The sequence below is a fragment of the Pseudorasbora parva genome, chromosome 23, assembly GCF_024679245.1.
Source record: "Pseudorasbora parva isolate DD20220531a chromosome 23, ASM2467924v1, whole genome shotgun sequence".
NCBI lineage: Eukaryota > Metazoa > Chordata > Actinopteri > Cypriniformes > Gobionidae > Pseudorasbora > Pseudorasbora parva.
Window position 1 is genome coordinate 6,557,257 of NC_090194.1, and position 24,372 is coordinate 6,581,628.

General features: G+C 38.1%; 1 protein-coding gene across 7 annotated transcripts in view; it reads right to left on the reverse strand.

Moving 5' to 3' along the window:
- Positions 1-24,372, reverse strand: part of ehbp1l1b (EH domain binding protein 1-like 1b) — a 28,446-nt gene that overhangs the window by 2,569 nt on the left and 1,505 nt on the right. The window contains exons 2-28 of one of the 7 annotated variants that reach the window (XM_067432494.1): positions 21,077-21,134; positions 20,686-20,781; positions 20,541-20,594; positions 18,997-19,178; positions 18,387-18,526; positions 18,100-18,174; positions 16,771-17,031; positions 15,789-15,950; positions 15,376-15,528; positions 14,312-14,635; positions 13,592-13,651; positions 13,295-13,466; positions 12,060-12,782; positions 11,304-11,696; positions 10,592-10,996; positions 9,836-10,216; positions 8,810-9,556; positions 6,674-7,900; positions 6,107-6,347; positions 5,818-5,990; positions 5,433-5,481; positions 4,783-5,340; positions 4,630-4,699; positions 4,468-4,517; positions 1,327-1,438; positions 1,122-1,221; positions 972-1,045 (exon numbers count right to left, since the gene is read on the reverse strand). In XM_067432494.1, coding sequence (XP_067288595.1) covers positions 972-1,045; positions 1,122-1,221; positions 1,327-1,438; positions 4,468-4,517; positions 4,630-4,699; positions 4,783-5,340; positions 5,433-5,481; positions 5,818-5,990; positions 6,107-6,347; positions 6,674-7,900; positions 8,810-9,556; positions 9,836-10,216; positions 10,592-10,996; positions 11,304-11,696; positions 12,060-12,782; positions 13,295-13,466; positions 13,592-13,651; positions 14,312-14,635; positions 15,376-15,528; positions 15,789-15,950; positions 16,771-17,031; positions 18,100-18,174; positions 18,387-18,526; positions 18,997-19,178; positions 20,541-20,594; positions 20,686-20,781; positions 21,077-21,134 — 7,040 coding nt within the window. Of the gene's footprint in view, positions 1-971; positions 1,046-1,121; positions 1,222-1,326; positions 1,448-4,467; positions 4,518-4,629; positions 4,700-4,782; positions 5,341-5,432; positions 5,482-5,817; positions 5,991-6,106; positions 6,348-6,673; positions 7,901-8,809; positions 9,557-9,835; positions 10,217-10,591; positions 10,997-11,303; positions 11,697-12,059; positions 12,783-13,294; positions 13,467-13,591; positions 13,652-14,311; positions 14,636-15,375; positions 15,529-15,788; positions 15,951-16,770; positions 17,032-18,099; positions 18,175-18,386; positions 18,527-18,996; positions 19,179-20,540; positions 20,595-20,685; positions 20,782-21,076; positions 21,135-24,372 lie in introns of all 7 variants that reach the window. The other 6 variants (XM_067432493.1, XM_067432495.1, XM_067432496.1 and 3 more) reach the window with 6 other exon arrangements.

Genomic DNA, 24,372 nt, shown 5'->3' on the forward strand with positions numbered 1-24,372 from the left:
TGAAATAAATAAATAAATAAATAAATTAGAGCGGAGACTGCGAGCCAGGCCTTCTCATCCAACATCAGTGCCTGACCTCATAAATGCGCTTCAAGAAGAATGGTCAAAAATTCCCATAAATACACTCCTAAACCTTATGGAAACCCTTCCCAGAAGAGTTGAAGCTGTTATAGATGCAAAGGGTGAGCCAAATGCATATTAAACCCTATGGATTAAGAATGGGATGTCATTAAAGTTCATGTGCATGTAAAGGCAGACATCCCAAAACTTTTGGCAAAATGCAATCTAAGGCAATAAAAAAGCATGCCAAGTGTCCCGCTAATGTGACACTGACAATTAACAGATTAGTAAATATTGTGTAAAATACATGTGAAATATATATATTTATACATGTGAAATATATATTATAAAATTAAATTATGCACATATAAGTAACATCTAAATTTGGATTAATTAAATTTGGAATCTGCAATCTTTCACATCCTTATGTTGGTTTTAGGAGTAAAATCTGAGGAATTAATTTTTTACTTGTGTAGCCAATATACATCAGTAGACATATAGGTTGATATTAGATAATTTAATAATTAACTACATGCTAATTCTCTCTATTTTTACATTTATATTACATTTGCTCCCAGTTAATCTTTAAAAAACATTATACTACTGTATATATTATACTATACATCATAATGCTGTGATGCCTAAATAATAAAAATGACTCATTTCATTTTTGTAATGATTTATTTTATTTTATTGTAATGCTTATATTTCATTAATCTATAACAGTATAGAATTGTAATATAAGCCATTTACTATCAGCCATCACTAAATAAACAAATTATTATGGATTGTTATTATATTAAATTCATCTTATATATTAGAATAATCAACATCAGCCAAAATTTGAGTGTATTGTAAAACTGTGACTGACAGCGTTCCATTAAATAACTCATATCAGTTACATGGCTTACCTTCAATAGCCATCATGGCTCTGAGCTCTCGGTTTAGCAACTCAAACCTTCTTTCTAAATCCTGCTCTTCTTGCCTGCAAGGATAGCATCATGAATGTTTATCAGTGTGGACTGCCACTTGTGAATGAGAGTAAGATTATCAGGACGTACAGCAGCTCCAGATGGTCTTGTCTCCTGATCAAAGCATTCTTCTTGTTGACCAAAGTGAACCACTCCTGAATCAGCTTCTCTTCTTCATCTTTATCACTTCCTGTTAAACAGATAATTGTGATGCATCATTCTGCATTTCAGGAGTTAACTTATAATCAGCCTTACTCTCAGTCTAATCAGTCTTTCTATCTAGTACTTTTCTTACCTGTCTCCATGAGCTTTCTGAGCCTTTTCTCCACGACGGCAGCTCTGCTGTCTATGTGCTTCTGTTCGGTTTCCAGGGCCTGGAGTTCACTCAGCACATACTGATTGGTGTCCTGCAGACACTGGCCAGGAAGTACCACAGGGAGACATACATAAAACCAGACAAGAGAGTATAGCAGACAGAGAGCGAAAAAGAATGTGAAAAGGGATGGGAATGGCGAGGAAGAGAGATGGATAGAGCCAGATACAGAGAAGACAAGACCAATATTCATAAGACAGCAACAAACAATGACACAAAAAGAGAATGGAGAGGCAAGGACAGGCTTGATTTAACTAAAAGATTTGTTAAACAAGGAAATTAAACATGGGATGGTAAAAGCTTCTGAATCAGGGGCAGGGTTCACTAAAAAGACATTTCTTCAGATACTTTCTAACAATGGATGCGACAATAGAACCCATTTCAATCAGTGATGCTGTCTACAGTGGATGTGGTGCGATACAACACAACAAATTCCTGACAGTAAACTGATGGCCAATTATATTTCTGACATATTTTAAGTGCTCTAGCTACTTCTGACATGAAAAACAAATGTAATTGCAATGACTGATTTGTCGCGACCAGTGTAGACAGCATCAAGATGTCGCGTTTGCGTGCCACCGATATAGACACGGTTCAAGAAGTTTGTTAAATTGTTGTAAAGTGCAATTTCTGAAAAATTATTCTCAAATATTTTCTTTAAAAAATCTCTTTATTTGACAGGCTTTGGTGTCATCTGATTGTATGGCAGGTTTTTACAGAAGTCCTGCTGATCATTACTGATTACCACCATTAGCCGCATTTACACCGCAGGACCTAGGGACTTTGGAGTGGTACTCTTTAGCCCCGTTTCCACCACAGGAACTTTACCCAGGAACTAGGAACTTTGGGTGGTACTTCGTGTGTTTAGACCGCAGGAACCAGGGTAAAATTGAAGTTCCGGGTAAATATTTCCCCCTCCAAACGGCCCTGCTCGCGAGGTAGTACTTTTTCAAAGTTCAGGAACTTTCGAGGGCGGGACTTGGGCGCTGAACATGCTGATTGGTTGAGCTCACGCAGTTCAACCGGCATTTTTAAAAGTCTTTTGCGAGGTTCGTTCTGCGTTCAGTAAATATCAGTCTTGCTCTCTGTCTGGTGGCACGCGTTCGTCTCAGCCATCTCACGTTCAATGTCCGTAATAGCTGATAATAATATACATTGTCATTTTAAATCTAGCTTTACAAGCTTTCTGAATATGCTGCATGCTGCTGTATCTGCATATTAGTGCTCTTTTCTGTCGTTGTTAATTACCTCTTTAGTAAACCTATACATAACCAGCAAAAGCAGCAAAGCTTGAATCTCTTCCATACTCGTTATTCATTTTTTTTCACCATGTAAACGACCTGACCGATTACTTTTAAGTGTGTGTCCTTACATGACGTGACGGCGCGCGCCGCGCTCATGTTGACAAGAGAGGAAAGTACATTTTTCTGAGGGGTAAACTTTTTATTTCGTAAGTTATGAAGATAATGTTGGAGTAATGACACAGCGTATATTGCCCCGGGCAGTTTTTACTTTAACTGCGCCTGACAGAATTGTTTTTTTTTCTGAGATGATTATTACACTTTACAACAAATAGCTATAAATAATACTGTATTAGTCCTGGTGGCCGTTAAGAGTTGCTATGGCTTCAGTTAACACACTCCAGCTGCTGGAGAAAACAGCGTTGACATTTTTGATGCGGCAGACAAACTGCATGTGACAAAATGATTGCGATTGAAAGTCATCACATGTAAACACCAGATCGGTTTAGATAACGTCTCATGTAAACAGTTCACTAAATCTTTCAATCGGTACACTTAAAAATGATTACATGTCCTTCACTGATTTGGAGGAGCAGTCGCGCGCAGTCCTACATCACCGGACTAATTTGCCTAATCTTCTCGGAACTTTATCGCGGTCGAAACGCAGACAGCTGCAGGTCTGGGGGGGAGAAAAGTTCCTGTAAAAAAGTTCCTGGTACAAATTGTTCCGGGTAATTTTGGTGGAAACGGGGCTTGTGTTTCGCCCACAGGGACCAGGGTCTAAATGCAGTTCCGGGTAAAAATTTCCCCCATAGCAAGTCCCTGCTCACGAGGTAGTACTTTTTCAAAGTTCAGGAACTTTCGGGGGAGGGACTTGTGTGCTGAACATGCTGATTGGTTGAGCACACACAGCATTTCATTTCAACCACCATTTTTAAAAGTCTATTGCGGTGTGTGCATTAAGAGCTGTTTTCTATTGACAACGAGGTTCAGGCTTTATTAAGCTCATATGCGGAGGACGAAATCCAGTGGGAACTGGAATGTCGCATGCTTATGTGCCTAATCTTCAAGATACTTCAGACAGCTACAAGTCTGTGGGAAAAAAGTTCCTGTGACAAATTGTTCCAGGTAATTTTGGTGGAAACACGGCTATAATCATAATAATGTTGTAATGTTTAATACTTGAACAACCCAGTAAATTCATTAAACATCTTACCTTTGTGGATTTAAGATAAATTGAGGTTATCCTAACTAAGTTATTTACCATTTAACCATTAGAGGTTATATTTCAAGAACATTTTTTTATTGTTTTTGGGAATACAAAATATTCCCAATAATATATAATATTTAAATTAGAAAATAAGAAGAAATTACGAAGACTTTTATTTTTAAGAATGTTTTGTGAATCTAACCCCAGAATTGGACTGTTATGATGATAATTGTAAATTTAGATAGTAGTGCTGCACAATATGGATGTGATAATTATAATATATATATAACCAACATTCATAATGACTTATCTTCTCAGTCTAGTTTGCTGAGATTGTCACACTATGAGATCATTGTTGATGTTTGCGAGACGTTGTGTACCCAGTCTATTCTTTCTTCTGCATCAACCTAAAACTTTTACACTTTTTTGCAATTTTTTGAAGTAATACTCTAATATTTGTGTGATATTTCAATAATTTAATTTATATATTGTGCAGCCCTATTAGAAAGATATTTTCTAGGCTTTTGACATGCAAATCACAAGCTTTGTGGTTATCCAAGAATTGTATAGAATGAAAACTGTAATTCTCTCCAATACTGAGGGTATACTGACCATTGTCTCATTATCTGCTGATTTAACATCTTGGTTTGCTTCATGAGGTTCTGCAAAGACATTAAATAGTGAAACGAGGTAAATTAGAGAATGACATACCAAATCTTTCCAAATGTAATAACTGATTAGGAAGATTTTTAGGAAGGTGTTTAGGAAGGTTACCTGTTTCAGCACATTCTCTGGCAACTGTTGAGCCATTTGTTCCTTCAATTGTTGGTTCACATTTATCTGACTGTCAGAGGATAGTAGAAAAAAACAATTAGATCAACTATTAAAACATAAATGCAATTAAAGGGAAAATTCAGTGTACTTCACCTCCTTTGGCTGCTCCTTTGAATCAGGTTCGTCCATGGATTCACTCTTCAGCCTTGAACGCTGTTTCTTCACCAGATCTGCATCTCGTATGTGCCCGAACCCTGATCTGGAAGCAGCTGTGTGTGATCGTGGCGGGGCCACAGGTGTCTGCGCACCTTCCTGTGTCTCCTTACTGCCTTTCTCATCCACCTTGCCTGCACGTTTAGTCCGAGGTGGAGGAATAAGACCTCCATTGGACTTAGCCATAGTGTCACTTCCTTCTTCTCCCAGTGAGTCCTTGCTGTTATTGTCTCCTGACACAGATCCAGCCTGGAGCCTCTCCACACAGTATTTAGCTGCTGCATGTACGTCCGGCTGCTGATTTGGCCCGGCCACAGCATAGCTGGACTGACTGTTGTTCTGCTCAATCTGTAACACACTCAACTCCTGCCCAGTGAAGTGTGCACGGATTTGGCACAAGTACGTCATAACGATCAAACGATCAGGTACAGAGAGAAGGACCATGTCTGAAGGCTCCAGCAGACGTGAGATTCCCAGTGATGCAAAACCATCAAAAGCCTGAAAGAGAAGAAAAAATAGGTAGCAGGGTTTTTGTGTGTTTGTAGTTAAAAAATGTCTATGTGTGGAACATATGCATAAACCAAACTTACATTTTTGTTATTTTGCTTTATGTTGTGAGGCTCTAATGCACCAAAGTCACTGGAAAACAACAACTAGATCAGTACATAATAACAAATGCATTCAATATATGTTATAATGTGAACGGTGTTTATATTTTAATCTAATATTTAAATGATTTATTGAATTGTTAAATGGTAAAAAAATGAATTAAAATAAAGCTATTGAAAGAATTATTGAACCCTAGCAGTTAGTTTTGTTTTACCATCTTTATTTGGGTATACTATTTTATAAACAATTTCCATTGAATTATGAATAATAAGCTACGAATGTTGAATATTAAAATTCAATATTACTTTGTCTAAATAAGAAAGAATGAGTTTGTTTTGAGCTAGGTATGAAAGACATGAAACTCACATTATCTCAGGGTGGAAGTGATGCAAGATGGCACAGAACGCCAGGCCATTACGCCAAGAGGTGCTGAAGTTTGTGATTTTTACTCCTTTATAGTTCTTAGTGATCGATTGACACCATTCCAGCAAGGACTGACTGGAGGTTACCAGACCAGGACTGGGCAGTGGACTGGCAAACTGTATAGTGACAAATAGAAAGACAACAACAACAACAACAACAAAAAAGAGTAAGAAAAAAACACAACAAAAAAAGTCTACAATAACACATACTTTAAACAGCAAATGCCACTCACATCCCACGCAGGCACTGCTGAACCCTCTTTATTTGATTCATCCATTGTTTTTACTATTGTGAGGTCCATGGGTGGTGGAATGATTTTCTTTTTACTGCGCATTGGGGGCACAATCACATGGGATGCGTCTACAGTGGTCTGGCCATTAACCTGCATCCTGCCTGGGCTCCCGGATTGTGCCTTGCTCCCATTAGCTTCTGGGGTTACGTCAGAGGAATCCTTTTCTTGAGGATGACCAGGCCTGTCAAAAGGACAGGAAATATGACAACATGACTTTTTTGCCCTGTGATATTATAAATACACAATTCCTCATCGTTGTTTTTGCTTCACCTAGTTGAAGTGAAAATTAAATTGTTGAGGTTAATGAAAAGACATGCAATTATATATTAATTTAGAGTAGTGTTCAACAACAGAATATGGTATTCAAACAACATAATATAACCATATTATGTTGTTTGAATATGGTATTCAAACAACATAATATAACCATATTATGTTGTTTGAATACCATATTCTGTTGTTGTAAATAAGGCTGAATTTTAGTGTTCACACGCCACTCAAACTTACAATTTATCAGGCACTGGAGATGGTGGTCTATCCTGCTCTACTTGAGCCTCTTCACTTCTATCAATACTTAAATCTGCTTGTTCCTTGTTTTTAGATTCAGCTTCTGTTACTGCGTTTTCTGTCTGGTTTGTGGGCTTAACAGCTGGTGTATCTTGGCACTCCCTTTCAGCTGCCATACATTCCAGCTGGACATTTTGTTCTTGCTTGTTTAACTGAATATTATCATCTAAAACAGCATTTCTAATATTGGCTTCTCTATCATCTAACTTAGAATTCTCCAGGGGCACAGAGGAAGTCTGAGACTGACTGATGTCAGTCTTCTCATCTATCTTCTCTAGAGAAATCACTGACAGTTGAGGTCCAGTAGTACTTTTGATCTCAGTCTGATCTAAATTTGGCTGTATCTCATCCATGGGCGGTTTTATACTAGACTTGAGTTCCAGGGGAGGAGTTGGAGGAAGTTCAAAATCAGACTTGCAGGGGATCAATCGTTTCTTAGAGCGTGGAGCAGGAGCAGGAGGCTGTGTTGTCTCCTCTTCTGTCATTTGACGAATCTTTGCTAACAGGACGTTCTCCTCCGAGAGGTCGTCATCCTTTACACCGGAGCTTTCTGTACCTTTTGTTGGCTCATGTCTCCTTTCGAGTTTAGGAGAGGGAAATGGCCACGGGACCACAGAGCTCCTCGGAGAAATGTCCTGCCCCGAAACAACATTCTCATCAACGTTTATATCTGTTGGTCTCACTGTGGCTGCTTCAAAAATGCTTTCTGATTCCTTGGTGAGGATCTCTTTTTCCATCTCAACTTTTAAAGTGTTTTGAATGTCGCCCTCTAGTGGTGATAAGTTATTCACACTCATCTCTTTTGCAACATCATTACATATCTCAACCGTCTCTACAGTAGTCATTTCCTTAGTTACATGTGACGGAGTGGTTCCTTTTTCATCATATTGTGGAACCACATGTCTGTTAGCCGCCACAACGCAGCTGTCTTGATGGATGGCATCAGGGCCAACTTCCTGTAAAGGCACTGGGGGTGGTGAGCGCATACTCTCATCTTGACAGGGAGGGATAACTTTGCTAACAGGTTGAGAAATATTTTCCTTTTGTGTAGTGTCTTTTAATATAGAGACAGATTCTGATGGAAAGGCATTCTGAGGTGCTTCTAGTGTTTGTATAGCCGTGATATCTCTTGGTTGTGGTATTGGCTGAATTGAGGATTCCTCTGTTCTGTGAGAAATGGGACACCAGAACAAAATATCAAAATGTTGCACCTTACCAATTTGGTTATTATAGCGTGCAAAGGTTTTTCAGTAAAAATGCAATTAAGTGAAAATGGCACAATCATTGCCAGCAAGGGGCTGCAAACAGCAGCGTTAGCCCATAGTCGCAGTATAACGTTTTCTCCTAACACTTTTTGCAAGCTCGCAGCCGCAGTTGCAAAATAGACAGACAAGCTGCGAAATTGCTGTTTAGTCATTTTTGATAAACCACAGAGAGCCCAAAATCAAAGCCTGCACTATTACAAAAAGGAATCAACACAAAATGTTTCATGCTCATAATATATACACTACCACTCAAATGTTTGGGGTCGGTAAGATTTTTTTTTTTAGAAAGAAATCTCTTATTCTCACCAAGGCTGCATTTATTTGATCAAAAGTTCTGTTAAAAAAAGGACATTTTTGAAATAGTATTACAACTGAATTGTCAGTTGTCAGTGTTATACGATCCTTTAAAAATAATTCTAATATGCTGATTTTGTGCATGTCTTTACATTATAAATGTTAAAAACAGTTGTGCTGTGTTAAATATTTTCAGGATAAATATAATTTATTTTACATTTATCTATGTACTGTCCCTTTTGATCAATTTAATGTGTCCTTGCTGAATAAAGTACTGAAGTATATTTTGACCCAGTTTTTTATTGGTAGTGCATCCCAACCCATCCCATGACATAGGACACGTTAAATGCCCTGCTTTATGTCACACACAGACACCACCAGCCCTAGTCACAGACAAATACGAATAACGACTAGAGCGCTTGACTGTCAGCCAGACAGAACATTGCCAAAATCGTGCTGATCATATAAGGAGGGTCATAAAAATGAGAGGCAGTGCAGGCAGAGGTCATGCACTTACCCTCCATCCATATATAGGCCAGCAGACCACACTGTCCCTAAGTCTTCCTGACCCCGTTCAAATTCCAGCTCCTCCTGTGAACCTTCCGACTCCGCCAAAGGCCTTATAACTGCTTCCGTTGTCTTGCCAGGAGTCATCTTGCCAAGCAAAAGTTCTCCATGTTCATTTCTTTTTGGGCTTTTGTGTATTTTTATTTCCTTAGATTCTACCACCGTCACCGGACGATCTGTTTCCATAGCAGTGATGTATTGCACCTCTTTCTTAGCAGGTATGTCTTCTTTTGTGCTTTCCAGAGGTAAGCAGGGCTCTTCCTTCATCTCTTCATGTGATATCATACTCTTAGACTTTAATTCCATCTTCATGCTTTTGTCATTTCTTTTTGGTGCCAGGATTTTGGTTTTCTCAATTGCTGTTTTCTGTTTAGAAGGACTTCCTTCATCCTGGGCTTTGAAATTCAAGGATCCGCTTTGAGTTTCTCTGGCAGCCAATTTCAAGCACTCCACCAAGCTCATAGCCACCGGCTCGGCGGTCTGAATATCCATCTGTAACTCGCTAGATGGTAACAAATCCCTAATAAGGTGTTCCTGGGGCTCATCGTCAGTTGGATGCTCAATTTTGGTGTCACAGAAGGCCTCAGGAGGGAGAATTTCAACCACAGATCCATCTTGATTTTCCAAAATCGTGTCATCTTGAACATCTGTTTCTGCTGCACTTGGCTGCTGCAGTATAGATGTCATCGTCTCATAACTATAGGATGAGGACATTTAAATGACATAATTACAACAAAACAAATTGTTTCCATTCACATATGGTCCATTTTTGAAGATCACCAACCAGTATTTAATCAAGCAAACTATGCTTCTCATCACTACAGGACATCCTAACTGTGGATGCAAAAGCTTCCTTGCAAATGCACAATCACACCTAATAACAACCTTTCACTGTTTCAAGGAAACACAATTAGAGCCATGCAGATGCCAAGGCAACAGTAGCTCTGAGCAAGCCTCAGAATTCTCCCACACTTACCCTTTGTACAGAACACCAAAAATCCCCCGTATGAAGCCTACAGACACTTCTTCCTGATCAGAAACAGAGTCTTGTTCTTGTACGCAGGTGTCCATGGTCCTATCTTTCCCTTCATCAAGCCCAAGGCTAGGTTCGGTCCCTGAACAGACACCTACAGTCTTCAGATCTCTAGGTTCACCTTGAGCTGTCCAAATTCTTTCACTGCCAGTTTGCAGCATCTTCTTATCATCTGAATCTTCCGTTTCAGTGGTCTTCTCTTTCTTTTCTTCTCTCTGGCTGTCTCTGATAGCATTTTTATTCAGTTTGTGGTGGGAAGAGGACAAAGCATAGGAATCCTTTTGCTCCTCTGGCTTGGTTTCTGATGTTTCCTGTCCACATTGGCTGCCATGGACCAAAAAAAGGGTGTGACAAGAATATCCTTTAGTATCAATATTCCCTCGCTAACATCTCAACTTCCAGCAAGTAAAACCAAAAGCTTACTTTAAGAGATGTGTAAATAAATAAATTGTCAATGTTGTTAGTCAATATACACTACCTCTCAAAAGTCTGAGGTCTGGGTTTATTTTATAAAAACTGCAACATTGTGAAATATTACAGTGAACATTTAGATTATTCAATGCATCTTTGCAGAATAAAAGTATCAACTGTTTAAAAAAAAAAAAAAAAAACTTTCTGACCCCAAATTATGCAAGCCCAGATAGTTTGCAGTCCACACAAAACTCCATGCAGTGAGGTTAACTAACCTCAAGCACTTACCCCCTATCCAGGACCTCTTTTTCTGGTATCAACTTGCCCATGCTATCAACCTCGTCACCTTTTTCTTTTGTTTTCTCCTCTACTGTGGCCCACAACACACTCTCTGCTTCAATCGTGACCTCTTTCTTTAAACTATTTCTGTCAGACTCTGTATCCAGAGACAGGTTGGGCGTCAGAGGGCAAAGTTCCTCCAGATGCAGTGATGTCCTGTTTTCCTTTTCAGCAACAGCAGGGGAGATCACAGGAAGTGAAGGCTTCATACGGATCTGTATACTGACTTTAACAGCTTCTTTTCTCTCTTCCTTAATAGTCTCAGATGATTGGGCTTTTAGGACATTGGAGGGCTGCTGGGACACTGGTTCAGTTAAAACGAGATTCTCAGGATCCTCGATTTGGTTTACTTCACTGTGAGGTAAGGAATAGGGTTTATGACACATTTTACCTACCTTGTTTTGATCAAACATGCATCAAAGACCCTTTATCCACATTCATTTTGCCTGCTATAACACCAATATCAGAAAGTTTATATCCAAATCATCGAAGTATGGCTTGCCGAAACTCACTCTCTTATTGTCACATGAGAGTGCACAAAAGCAAAATACAATTTTAACACCCTTAATTGTATGAGATGTGTGACAAAACTCAAGCATGCAAGCACTCGGCCATGGCTGAACATTAGAGACCATGTTGGGCACTGTCAAAATGTCCTTACCCTCCATTTAAAGATTTTTTTGAGGACACTTCGGATTTATTTTCTTCTTTTGTTATCTTGTGAGGTGCTTTGTGCTTATTTATTTCCTCTTCTCTTGCTTCATCCTCCTGATCTTTTACTTTCTCTTCCAGAGAACTCCAGATTGGCACTTCTGCTTGGGTGAATGGAAGTGAATGATCCTCCATGCTCTTGTCTGACTCCTTCACAATCAGCTCTGATTCAGCTGGTTCACTGACTGCTAGAGTTTCTTCTGAGATGCATTTAAGGACTTTGGACTCCAGGGATTGGGAATGAATGGGAGGAAGCTCTTTGGACAGAGGTGATATCTGAGGGGCAGCTGCTTTGAGGCTAATGCTAGGCCTTTCAGCTGGAGTGAAGGCCATTTCATTTTGACTGAGAGAATAACAGGGAACAGAAAAATTAGACAGGAAGAAAATTGTTACAGATAGAGAAATGTAAAGAAATTAGCATTTAGCAAAGAGTTTAGGAAATTAAGTCGAATATAAATTCCTGGAGAATTGATAGGATGATGTAATTTTATGGTTGGGGAAGAAGATATAACAAACCTATCTGTTCATCAGTGAGGTCACTTAGTATATTTAAAATGTGTTATCTATAAAACAGAGTTTTATGTGCCTAGCTATTCAAATTAACGCCATTAAAATACAAATATGGGTTTATTGAAACAGTAAGTAGCAAATAAGAAGGAAGTTCAAGTTTGGGAGTGTAATAGTAACAATGGAGCAACACACTTACCTTTCTTCAATAGTTAAAATCTTGTCCAGATGATCCTTACGGGACTGTTGCTCTCTCAAACTACTGTCGACCTTAGATGCAAGGACTTCTTCCATCCACACTTTACTTTTTTCCCTTGGAAGATCCATAGGTACTTGCTGTGGAGGTGATGAGCTGGATGAAACTTTGTGAATATTTTGTTCTGTTGGGGTAACCACAGTTGAGGAAAATTTCTTGATTATCTTGTCCTCATCTGACTTGTTGAGGTCAGCACAAAGCAGAGCACCCTTCACATTCTGCTCCTTCGGTTCCTCTTTTGGACGAACTTCCCCTGCTGATTTAATTATTGTGTTTTCTGCTTGCTTTAGTGAGTAATCATGGGTTGTTGAAAAGGTTTTAACCAGACTGGACTGCATTGGCTGTTCAGTGTCAATTTTGAGTGGTTCTTTCTCAGGGCGTCTGCTAACAGTAGCATCTTTAATGAGTTGAGAGGTCATGGTCACCTTATCAAAATCGGCAATTTTAAAATCCGGCTCTTCCTCAGCCAAAGGTGGTTTCTCTGCAATAAAAACGTATCGATTTTTCTCTGTAAGAGTGGAAGCCGCCGATGAGTGAGGTATTGTTCCTGGAGTGGAGAATGGGTGTGGAGGAGGGACAGTCCCAATGTCCAGTTCCTCAGATCTGGAAGTTTCCACAGGCTGTACTCCAGATGTGTCTAAAGATAACTTGCCAACAGGCCCAAGACTGGGGGACAAAGATACTTTGTGTCAAAGGTGGGAAATATGGGGTGAGAAGCCACAAAGCATGGTGATGTTTGGTAAGATTAGATGCAGCTTTTCCTTAGACAGCACTTTGTGTGGCAGCAGTGTTAGTGGCGAAAAAACGGACAAATGAGATAGATGCAGGATTGGAGTGGTGAGAATAAGCAATGGAAAGTTTAAACATTTGCACAGCTGATGTAGGCAAATGTCACGGTCTGTTTATGATGGGCTCATCACAAGGTCATGCATTTGCCCTATTGTTATTAAGGAACAATTTTTCTCATTTAAAGAGTTAAATCTGGTGACAATATTAAGCATTATGCACATTCATGCATTATAAACAGAGCAAAATAAATGCTGAATACACCTATGACAATCAGACTGTGTCTGCAAAGCTGATATTATATTCGTTTTTACTGAATTCTATAGTTAAAATGTATGTTAGTGAATTATACTTGATGCCAAAACAAAAAAAATATATGTTTAATAGCCCACCTTTTTACAGCTGTGGCAGGGCTAAGCTCTTTTCTTTCAGTGTTGCTGGTTTCTGGTTGACGGAGGGAGGAAGGAGATTGTTGATTCGCAATGCTAATGCTGCAGACAGTCCGAGAGGAGTGATGCTGATCTTGTTTGGGCTCGGAGGGCTTCAGTTCTTCAGTGAGTAAATCTGTGGAACATAACACATTCAATCAGAATAATTATTAAAAGCTAATCAATCTTAATCTATTTGGGGTTCATTTATTTTCAGGCCATTTACATGATTAATAACAAGAGTGCAGAATACTTATTCACCTTGTAAAAATGGATTTGTTTGATCCTCTTCTGCAAGCGTGTTGAGCTCCCTGGGTATTTCTGGAAAACAATTGACATACAATAAAGTAAAATTTTATTTATGTACTGAGTTCTATTCAGTTTTAATTATTGAATTAATTTTCAAAAACAACTGCAGATTTGAGATGAGGTGAGTGAAAAAAGGTCATTGTAGAGTCCTATGTAAATAAGCAGCATCTTGAGTGGGATTTTGGACCAATGAGAGTGTGTCTGGGGTGGGATAATCTATCATGACATGGCACACATAAATTAAAGCAAACAACATCTAGTTGTTTGAGGTGGATACAGCTAGTTACAACAAACACCTTATATTGATGATAGATGTGATTTAGGGGCCCTTTACACAGCAGTTTTCAACTAAAAACAGAAAACTGTTGTGCTTTGGCCATTCATTTACATGACAACAGGGTTTTAGAGACCTGAAACGCGAACTTTTGAAAACTGGTTTCAAAGTGCAAGTTATGATGATACAGTTATTGATTAAACTACATAGGCATGAATTTGTGAAAACAAAGACGTCATGCAGATACATATTACATGTTTATTTTGAAAAGAACAAAGGAAAAAGTTGTGTAAATGTACCCTTAATTGCAAAATAAATCTTATCAGTTAAGACTTTTTACCAATCACACTAGTTCCTATTACGATCTCTTTTAAAGCAATCGATAAGCAGTTTAGTACCTGACCGTGCAGAAGAGGATTGAGGTGAACAGCAGGGGGCATTTGTGAGAGCATCAGTGGTTGACAGGGCAAGCGCAGAGGTAGAGGAGGAGACAGTTGCTGAGGTAAAAGAGACAGGTACGGGTTTGCTGATGGAGTACGAAAGGGAGGAAGAGGGAGGTGGAGATGGCTTGGGAAGTTGACAAGAAGGGAAAGATGTTTCACAAAGAGCTTCAAGATCTGGTTTGCTCAGCAAAGGAACAGGAGTCGCAGATTCATTTAGAGGGACGCTGAAGAAGGGAGATGAAGAAACCGCCACTGTCCGCTCATTTAGCTCTGCAAATACTGTGAGAAAAAGACGGAAATTATATATAAAGAAGTAAAACAGGCAAAGGAAGATTTTGGGATATATAAATGAGGGATAAACCTAAATAACAGGCATTACTTGATCAAGTGTTATAGGCAGAGTTTGAGTGAAAATCTGAAGCAAATAGTCAATATCGACAATCACATGATGATTGGCCCTTTCTTAAAGCCCTTTCTTAAAGAATAAAGGCAGCAATATATTCATTTATTTATGCATTTTTCACTTCCAGCCCTCATTAACAATAATATATCACTTATAGAAAATTATATACAAAATTAATAGTAGTTATTAAGATTGATGTGGTTTAGAATTCATAAAATGTGCTTGGAAAAAATTGGATCAGAATATCGACTTGCATAATAATTATGTAGACACTTTAAAGACAAAATTAAATGATTGTTTTAAAAAGTAACTTTTATCATGTCATTGCACTAAAGTAAATTAAAATATCTTTATTTATTTTTTCAAAAATATATGCAGATTTACTTTTTTGTATTACAAAAATAATAATAATTTCAATTTTTACAATTTCTGACCAGTCTTTAGAAAGCAGAATTAACTATTTTACAAGTATTATAGTAACATTAAATCTACATTTTCATTTAGTGAAAAAATATTCAGCATATTTCATGAATACCTAAAGTGCACTTGTTAAATGTACTTTAGTATTGATGCGTGAGTCTACTGTTTACATGCAGTCTGGAAGATTTATCAATACCTGGCACACTGCCAGCAGATGGACGCTTAAGCGTGTCAGAGAGAGAGGGGGAAGAAGTTTGGGGTTCGAGTGGGACAGGAGTGGGGGATACAGGGCGAGCACCGGGGACAATCTTGGGCTTAAAAACATTGGTGTGAGGTGCTCCAAAAGAATCTGAGACAGAAGTGCAATGACACAAAGAGGACGCAAACCACGTGAAAGAAGAAAATTAGTCAGAGATTCACAAAAAGTGAGAACAAGAGAGACAGTGGCTAAGAGGAAATACATCTGACTTCTCCAAAAGCTATCTTAAGTTTCCTTTAGAGTCCAATCAGACTAAAATGTACTATTACAATTAGAATTACAGTACTTGTACTTTGAATTGCATCTAGCCTTCACATGTTTAAAAGCTTCACATGTTCATGAGCTTTTACCTTTCTGGAGCACAGTGGGAGGAGAGGGAGAGTGAGAGAGGAAGGGATCAGAAGGAGAAGAAAGAGAAGCCCGAGGGAGTTTGAGCAGAGGATAGTCGGAGGTCACGGGACTCTCCAGAGGGGCTTCGGAGCCTGACAGTCTTCTTGGAAAAGACACAGGAGCTGGAAACAATAATAGAGGAAAAACAGACAGAGAAACAATACAAAAAGTCCAGGCTTTGTAGAGAAACACAGAGATGCATAAGCACTATAAGATTGGTTTCTCTGGGTGAAGACTATAAAAGAACATTTGCATGGGTCGTCTGTGATAAAACACATGAATGTGGAAGTCAGTAAACTTGCACACTGCAGCTAAATATGGCCCTTGCTACTCTTTGTTCTTTTTAAATGCAGTTGTCGCTATTAAAAAATTGCAATGCGTATGTGGCCATAGTGAATTTCAGTTCTCAGTTCTCTGAAACAATTTCACCACAAACATAGCGATCAAAACATTTCAACTCAGTTAAACTCATTTAAACTCAGAGACAAGAGATGAGTATTACCATGGTGGTTTTCAGTAGGTAAACAGTAGGTAAATCAGCCAGGAATTGTCTCATGAGTGTTGGAAGAAAATACCAATATACAGACTACCTGTAAATGCTAAAATGGCTTTACTTTCTCAAATGAAACAATTACCATTTGTGTAGTGCTTTAGACACATTGTAAATGTAATTACAAAATGTACAATGCCATTTTCCCCCTGCAAAGCTGAAATAAAAAAGGAGGAATTATTTCTTTTGGGGAAAAAAATCCCAAACTTTGGTGTTGAAGCTGAGAAGCTGGTGTTTTTATCAGATAAGAAGAACTTCATCTTCAAATTGAAGTACATGTTGTTACCACAGAAGCCATATTATAATACATACAAATAACTGTAATTAAGTAGGAATGTCAACTAGCATCCAACAGTATTAGCGACTTGCTGACCTCCAGTGATCTATGGTACCTGAGCCAGGGGACAGCTGGAAGACTTTGGGCAATGCTGGGGGGAGCAAACCAGAAGAATTTTGCTCTGTGGGTGAGTAAGGTGGGGCCTGGGCAATGGGTGGTGGACGTGGTGGTCTGGAGCGGGCGGGTGAGGGCATGGTGCGAGGGGTTGGACTGGGTGGAGTGGGTAAAGGTGGACGTGCTGGCAGGGCAGGGTTATGGATAGTGCCAGACACTGGGCGTGAGGGGACACCACCAGCAGGCCTCTCCTTACCACTGACTGAGGTTAGCATGAAAAATGGAGGGACAAAGAGTGCAAAAGAGTAAAAGTAAAACAGGATGGATACAGAATAAGGCAAAAGAGTAGATAGAGGTGAGAGAGAGAAATGTCAGGAATGTATCATTAAGGATGGTGGTGCATTACCATAAAATACATTTCAAGTGTTAATTCACCCAAAGATAATATTTGTCATATTTTCTGACCCTCATGTAATTATAAACTTGTACGCTGTTATTTTTCTGTGTAATGCTAAAGGAGAATTCAATTAACTTTTTCAACTACGGTTCACAGTAACCATTTCTGTCCACAAAAAAAGAAACTTTGTAAAAAGTACATTCCCTACTTTTACTAATGTTCAAACGTTTAGAGTTGGTAAGATTTTTTAATTTATTTTTTAGTCTCTTATGCTCACCAAGGCTGCATTATAATAAACAATTTAAAATAAATGTTTTCTATTCTGATATATTTTAAAATGTACTTTTTTTCCTGTGGTGGCAAAGCTGTGAATCTGTGATCCTGATGCATCTGTTTTTGTTGTTTTGTTTTTGTTGTTTTTTTATATTTGACTAATGCAAGTTCTTTCCAGTTACATTTATTTCATATTTTTGGAAATATTAAGCACCATTCTAAAATAATCTAATCAAATCGAATCGAATTGTGACCCAATTCTAGATTTCACAATGCATGTTAAGAAACGTAAACTTTTCAAAATGTCTTTTGTGTTCCAGGAATAAAAGAGAAGAGGGTCCTGCCAACAACATGATGGTGAGCAAATCATTGTATTTTTATTTGAGAGGTGAACTTCACCATTTACATTAAAATTTTATATTTTCATGAAATGTATGATGAAATGCCAGTCAAAGCAATGAAGGACAAAGAATGAATGTGATAATAATGCAACAAAACCACATCAGTGAAAATTAATATTCCTCAAACATTCTAGGGATATTAATTAATTGGATGTGATCCAATTTTATGCAAACATATTTTTATAAAGAAAGAAACATATATTAATATGAAAAGAGTGTAGAGAGAGAATATGCAAAGAGCATATGTAAATATAAGTACCTATTGCTGAAGGACTCTTTAGAGAGGCAGGTCTCTTTTCTTGGGAGCGTGTTGGTCGAAGAGGAAGGTGGGATGCTGACAGTGAGAGAAAGAGAGAAGGAGAAGTTCTAGCATGTGAGGAAGTAAGGGTTACTATGGTTAGAGAAAATATGCATGCATCCACAGTGATTCATGCAAGACGGCAGAGGAATAAGAATTTAAGATAAGGAATACAAGACATGAGTATGATTTCCATGTTCTCATGTTTGGTCCCAATTGTATATGTTCATTGTTTTTGTTTTTTATACCTGGGGCTGCAGTATTGAGATTAAGCCCAGTACTGGATCTCTTATCTTCCTCTTCATCACTCTCATTAAAGTCGTCCAGGTTCCCGATGTCTGTTGGTTTTACACTCATCAGACTGGCGAGACTCTGCATGTCCTCGTCCCTACAGAGGAAACCCATAACTGTCAAGAACTGTGAGGGGATATGAAGGTTATTTGTCAAGAGATGTAGGTACTTCAATGAATCTGCTGTGAAAACCTTTATGTGTTCTTTCTAGAAGCTATGTAAAGTTATTTGATCTAATGGAGATTAGGACTGGAGATTAGCAGAGACTGCTCTGCTTCTTGACCAGCAAATGTCAGCAAAGAAACCAGAAAATTAACCCACCCCCGTGTCTAGCAGCAAACCATTTTTCTTTTTGTATTTAAACACACTTCAAGTATTTGTATTCAAAATCAAAGAATGTGCTGTCTTTTGTTTTTGCAAACATTTTCTTGCATTCTATCATAAAAAGATTTGCTATGGTCACAATCAATTTGCATGATTGAATCTAGATAATTAAACTCGACATGCAAGTGTTATAACTTCCTAAACAAGAATTCCACATGGATGAGGTCAACAGGGAGAACTCACGTAGCTTTCCCCTCCTTGAGGAACACACAGGATAAGGAGAGCTTCAGCGTGGCCTCCACCACCTTTACCGACAGAGGCTTCATTTTGAGCATCAGGTCTGTCTGTGAGTGTGTTGCGCTGGCAAACTTCTTTATGTTCAAGTCCACAGATGCCAGAACTTTTCGACTACCCTTAGCTGTCTCCTGTAGAACATTAGAGAAGGTTAATGCAGTTTAATTTAACTTAAGGAATAATAACAATAAAAGAAAAGAAAAAATCACATTACACACACACTCTGTGTTGTTAATACAAGATCTTGACCAAAAAGGGATGGAACTCTTGATGGAAATAACATTAAATTTATTTCCACCTAGAAGACTTTGAATGTAGCATGGCATTGATTTGGCATTGATTGAACGTGGCATTGATTCAACAAGGTGCTGAAAGCATTCTTTAGAAATGTTGGCCCATATTGATAGGATAGCATCTTGCAGTTGATGGAGATTTGTGGGATGCACATCCAGGGCACGAAGCTCCCGTTCCACCACATACTAAAGATGCTCTATTGGGTTGATATCTGCTGACTGTGGGGGCCATTTTAGCACAGTGAACTCATTGTCATGTTCAAGAAAACAATTATTTGAGCTTTGTGACATGGTGCATTATCCTGCTGGAAGTAGCTATCAGAGGATGGGTACTTGGTGGTCATAAAGGGATGGACATGGTCAGAATGCTCAGGTAGGCCGTGGCATTTAAACAATTCCCAATTGGCAGTAAGGGGCCTAAAGTGTGCCAAGAAAACATCCCCCACACCATTACACCACCACCACCAGCCTGCACAGTGGTAAAAAGGCATGATGGATGCCTGTTCTCATTCTGTTTACGCCAAATTCGAGACACATCAGACCAGGCAACATTTTTCCAGTCTTCAACTGTCCAATTTTGGTGAGCTTGTGCAAATTGTAGCCTCTTTTTCCTATTTGTAGTGGGGATGAGTGGTACCCGGTGGGGTCTTCTGCTGTAGTAGCCCATCCGCCTAAAGGTTGTGTGTGTTGTGGATTCACAAATGCTTTGCTGCACACCTTGGTTGTAACAAGTGGTAATTTCAGTCAAAGTTGCTCTTCTATCAGCTTCAATCAGTCGGCCCATTCTCCTCTGACTTCTAGCATAAACAAGGCATTTTCGCCCATAGGACTGCTACATACTGGATGTTTTTCCCTTTTCACACCATTCTTTGTAAACCCTAGAAATGATTGTTGGTGAAAATCCCAGTAACTGAGCAGATTGTGAAATACTCAGACCAGCCCGTCTGGCACCAACAACCATGCCACTCTCAAAATTGCTTAAATCACATTTTTTTCCTATTCTGACATTCAGTTTGGAGTTCAGGAGATTGTCTTGACCAGGACCACACCCCTAAATGCATTGAAGCAACTGCCATGTGATTGGTTGATTAGATAACTGCATTAATGAGAAATTGAACAGGGGTTCCTAATAATCCTTTAGGTGAGTGTATGTATACATATATAGAAATGCCATATTTATAAAAATAAAAATAAACTTACATTCTCAATGAAAAATGTCCATTCCTTGTCTTCAAACTCATCTGCATGTGGGTCCTGTGAAACAAAAGCATATTCAAAAAATTCTACAAATTTTCTGATAATATATTTCTATATATCGTATAGCTAATAATAAGCCGTGTTATACCCTGTAGAGTGTGACGGTAATGTCCACATTCTCAGGTACGGGCCACACCACCATTCCCCTGTAGGGATTTTTGATGCCTGGCTGCCATGAATGAAGCTGATGAGAAAATAACACTGTCAGTCTTAACAATCCACAGTGTACAGCTGTAATCATTGTAAGCATTTGTAAATCACTGTAAATAAAGCATTGTTAAACATAATTTAAAGTGTTCTACACTGTATACTGTTCTGACTGAAAGCTTGGGCAGAAAGATATAGCAATAAACTAAATTAACCTTGCTTTTACAAATAATTGTTCTGGAACTAGGCTTATATTTCTTTTCTTTTTTTTCTTTTTTTATATGATATGTTTTTAAGATTTTTAAGACAATTAAAGATTGTTTTCTTTGTACCTTGGAGCAAATGCGTCTGTTCCTCCTTGTCCACACTATTCTCAGTTTGTCTGGTTGCCTATAATAAAAAAAGAGTGTTTAGTGGGAGCTTACAAGTTGAATAATGGATCCTTTAATTACTATTGATGAAGACTTTTACAATGAGACTATCATTTTTAAAATACTTGCTTAAAATAGCGGGAAGTAAATATAAAGTCTATATGAAATGATCTTTAGAAAGCCACTGTAGCATTGCTTGTTTGTGTATGTGTCTACAATAAAAAGCTACATGCAGTAAACAGATCTTGTGATCTGGTCTCCCAGTGTTACCCAGAGGCAGAAAGGAATCAATAAATGCTGCCAACTGTTTCAAACCCAAAACAAAACAAGAGCACGTGATGCAGGGCCTTGCACACCACACGAATCCAAACTGGACAAACCTTTTACTCATAAACAAGCACCAAGAACAAATAACCGAGCGAGGAATGAAACTTTGTCTTACCAAATAAATACAATTTCAATTTGGTGTCATATGGGACATGTGGTATCTATCACATTTCATTGCTACCGATGCTGCCACATAAAAATGTAAAAAGTTTAAGAAACAAAGCTGTTCCTATAAAGTTAAAGTCTGTTTATTGAGGTTGCACGGCACCCTGTAGACCTAGATAAGACATATATCTGATTTCCAGAAAATTATGATGATATATTCCAGGGAAAAATGCAAATCAATACGTGTGGAGCTTTAAAAACAAATGAATGGAAATCATATTTACCAAGCGTACACTACACTGCACATGAAAACATCAGCTTTGGCACATGTTTCCTAAATAAACTTGCCCTTTGGTAGTGAATTGTTCAGATGTGAGCCCATTGTACACCTCTGAGCTTTTCAGTGTCATGCTCAATGTATTAAGAAAGAATTGGAGGAAACTCGGCAAGGTCACGTGATCGTGCTGACTTTGGCTAACAGCACAAGGGGTGTTGGCCTCTGATCTCACTCAAGTCTCACTGTGTTTACAAACAGCGGTTCACATTTAATAACGGCAATTTATATTTTGGGTTATGAGGGTTGTCATTAAGCATGACAACCAAAGCAAAATGTAATTATAAACTGTGATTACTGATTTTTAAGCATCATTACTCGTTTCTTCAGAGTCACATGATCTATTATGGTGTAATATACTGATTTGTAGCGCAGTAAAAAAAAAATCTTAGTATTATTATCAATGCTGAAAACAGTTGTTTAATATTTTTGTAAAAAAATATGGTTGTTTTTTAATTTTATTTTAAATGAAGAGAAAGTTCAAAAGAACAGCATTTATTTGAAATATATTTATTTCAAATAAAAAATGTAAAAAATGTAATAGCTATATGTTTCCCACCAAAATTGCAAATTTAACTTAAGCGCAAAATTAGAATGATCACATAAAAGATTAGCGAGTAAAGCAGAGTTTCTATCCCATGTGTTCAAGGGAACTTAATTGACACTTCCCTGGAAATTGGTGCAAAATATCAAATAAAAATGGAAGTTGTTGCAATCGGACTGCACTGTGGCTCTTTTTTATGCAATAAATGCTATCATGTTATTTTGTTTGAGAATGCAATCATGAGTCCGGAGGTCATTAAAATGGCAGACTGTGGCTTAGGCCTTTTTTTGTTTTTTTGTAATTTATTCAGTAAATGTGTTTCTGTCTTTTCTAAGTTTATGTGCATATCTTCTTATCGGATAAAAATTAACCACCTCAATTAAACACAGTTTTGTATGCACATTTTTAGAATTTATGCTTATCTTGTCATTTCCATACAGCATTTTTTTGTGATATCACAAAATAGGCGGATGGAAACAAGTCACATGGACCACTTTTAAGATATGTTATGGTGCTTTAAGTCAAGTCAACTTTATTTATATAGCACTTTTTTACAATGCTGATTGTTTCAAAGCAGCTTTACAGTGTTAACAGGAAATAATGCAACTTGATTCGACTGTACAGCCGCTCTGGAGAAAATGGGTATGCCATCTAGCTTATTTCAATTGTCATATAGCAACAATGTGGGCAGATCAGTAATTTAGTTGATGTAGTTAATTTAGTTTAGTAATTAAATTTATTTGGATAATATTTAGTTGAAATTTTAGAGTACCCAACTGAGGAAGCCAAAGGCGACAGGTGACCCTAGTCCCTTCTTGTTAAAAATTGTAATTGCATGGAAAACCATGCCCAGAATATGAAAAGAAAGAGCTAATTTTGCATTCCTAAGAAGGTCAAACAGGTTTGAAATGGCATGAGATTCAAAGAAGGGAAAATTAATAATATCCCTTAACACTCACCCATACGATTCTTAATAAATGTGATCCAGATGTAAATGTCACAGTACAGCTGGATCAATATTGTTCGCATTGATGTTTGCAAAGGTAAACTTAATATGTGTGTCAGTAGCAGCATGAAATGCAACACAAAGAGAAGCGAGACCCAACTCTTACTCAGGTTACAGCTAGTAATAGCAACAGGGCAGAACGGTCTAAATGGATAAATTAGGAGGAGAAGAGGGGGAACATGGGTAGAGCGTGGAAGGACGTAAAAATAGACTGCCAGCCTGGTTGGAAATATTAGTTCTCTTTCTGTGATTTTCTTTCTGCAACTCCTTTTTTTTCACTTTGACATGTAAAGTAAATGTCAGATAAACACGCACTTGCTCACATACACACACCCGTTCGAGTTATTACCCCCATCAGAAGCAGCCGCTGTGTCAGTTTCAGCTGTCTAATATCTCCTGCTCACACCCTTCTCAGCTGTGGCGTAACATCAACAGACTTTGGCCCACTGGCAGTATATGAAAATCACAGCTATACAATAAATCATCCCTTGAGCTGCACAAGATCAGACGTGTTTACAGAAATACACATTCTGTAGTTTCTTTTTACCTTTAGAAACACTGAGTATCATTACAAAAGAGATTTTAAGTAAGCTGTACTGCAATACACATGTTTAAGTCAGAAAAAAGCCCTGGACAAGATATAGGAATTTCTTTCCTCAGTGTTGCAAGAGAATCTAGGACATTGGACATCAGCTGAAAGCTCATTAAGTGATAACAACCATTACGACTGCTCAAGTTTACTATTAACCCACTATTAACCCTTCCTTTCCAATAACAATGTTGAAAGTTTAAATATGAGTCTATATTAAATAAGAAAGAATAACTCATATCTAGACTTTCCATGGCAGAGTTAGTACTAATCTCATATACCGCTTAACACTAGGGAGAAATGACACATTGTGATTCAGATGACAAGCTATTGCATAATGAAGGGTTGCTTA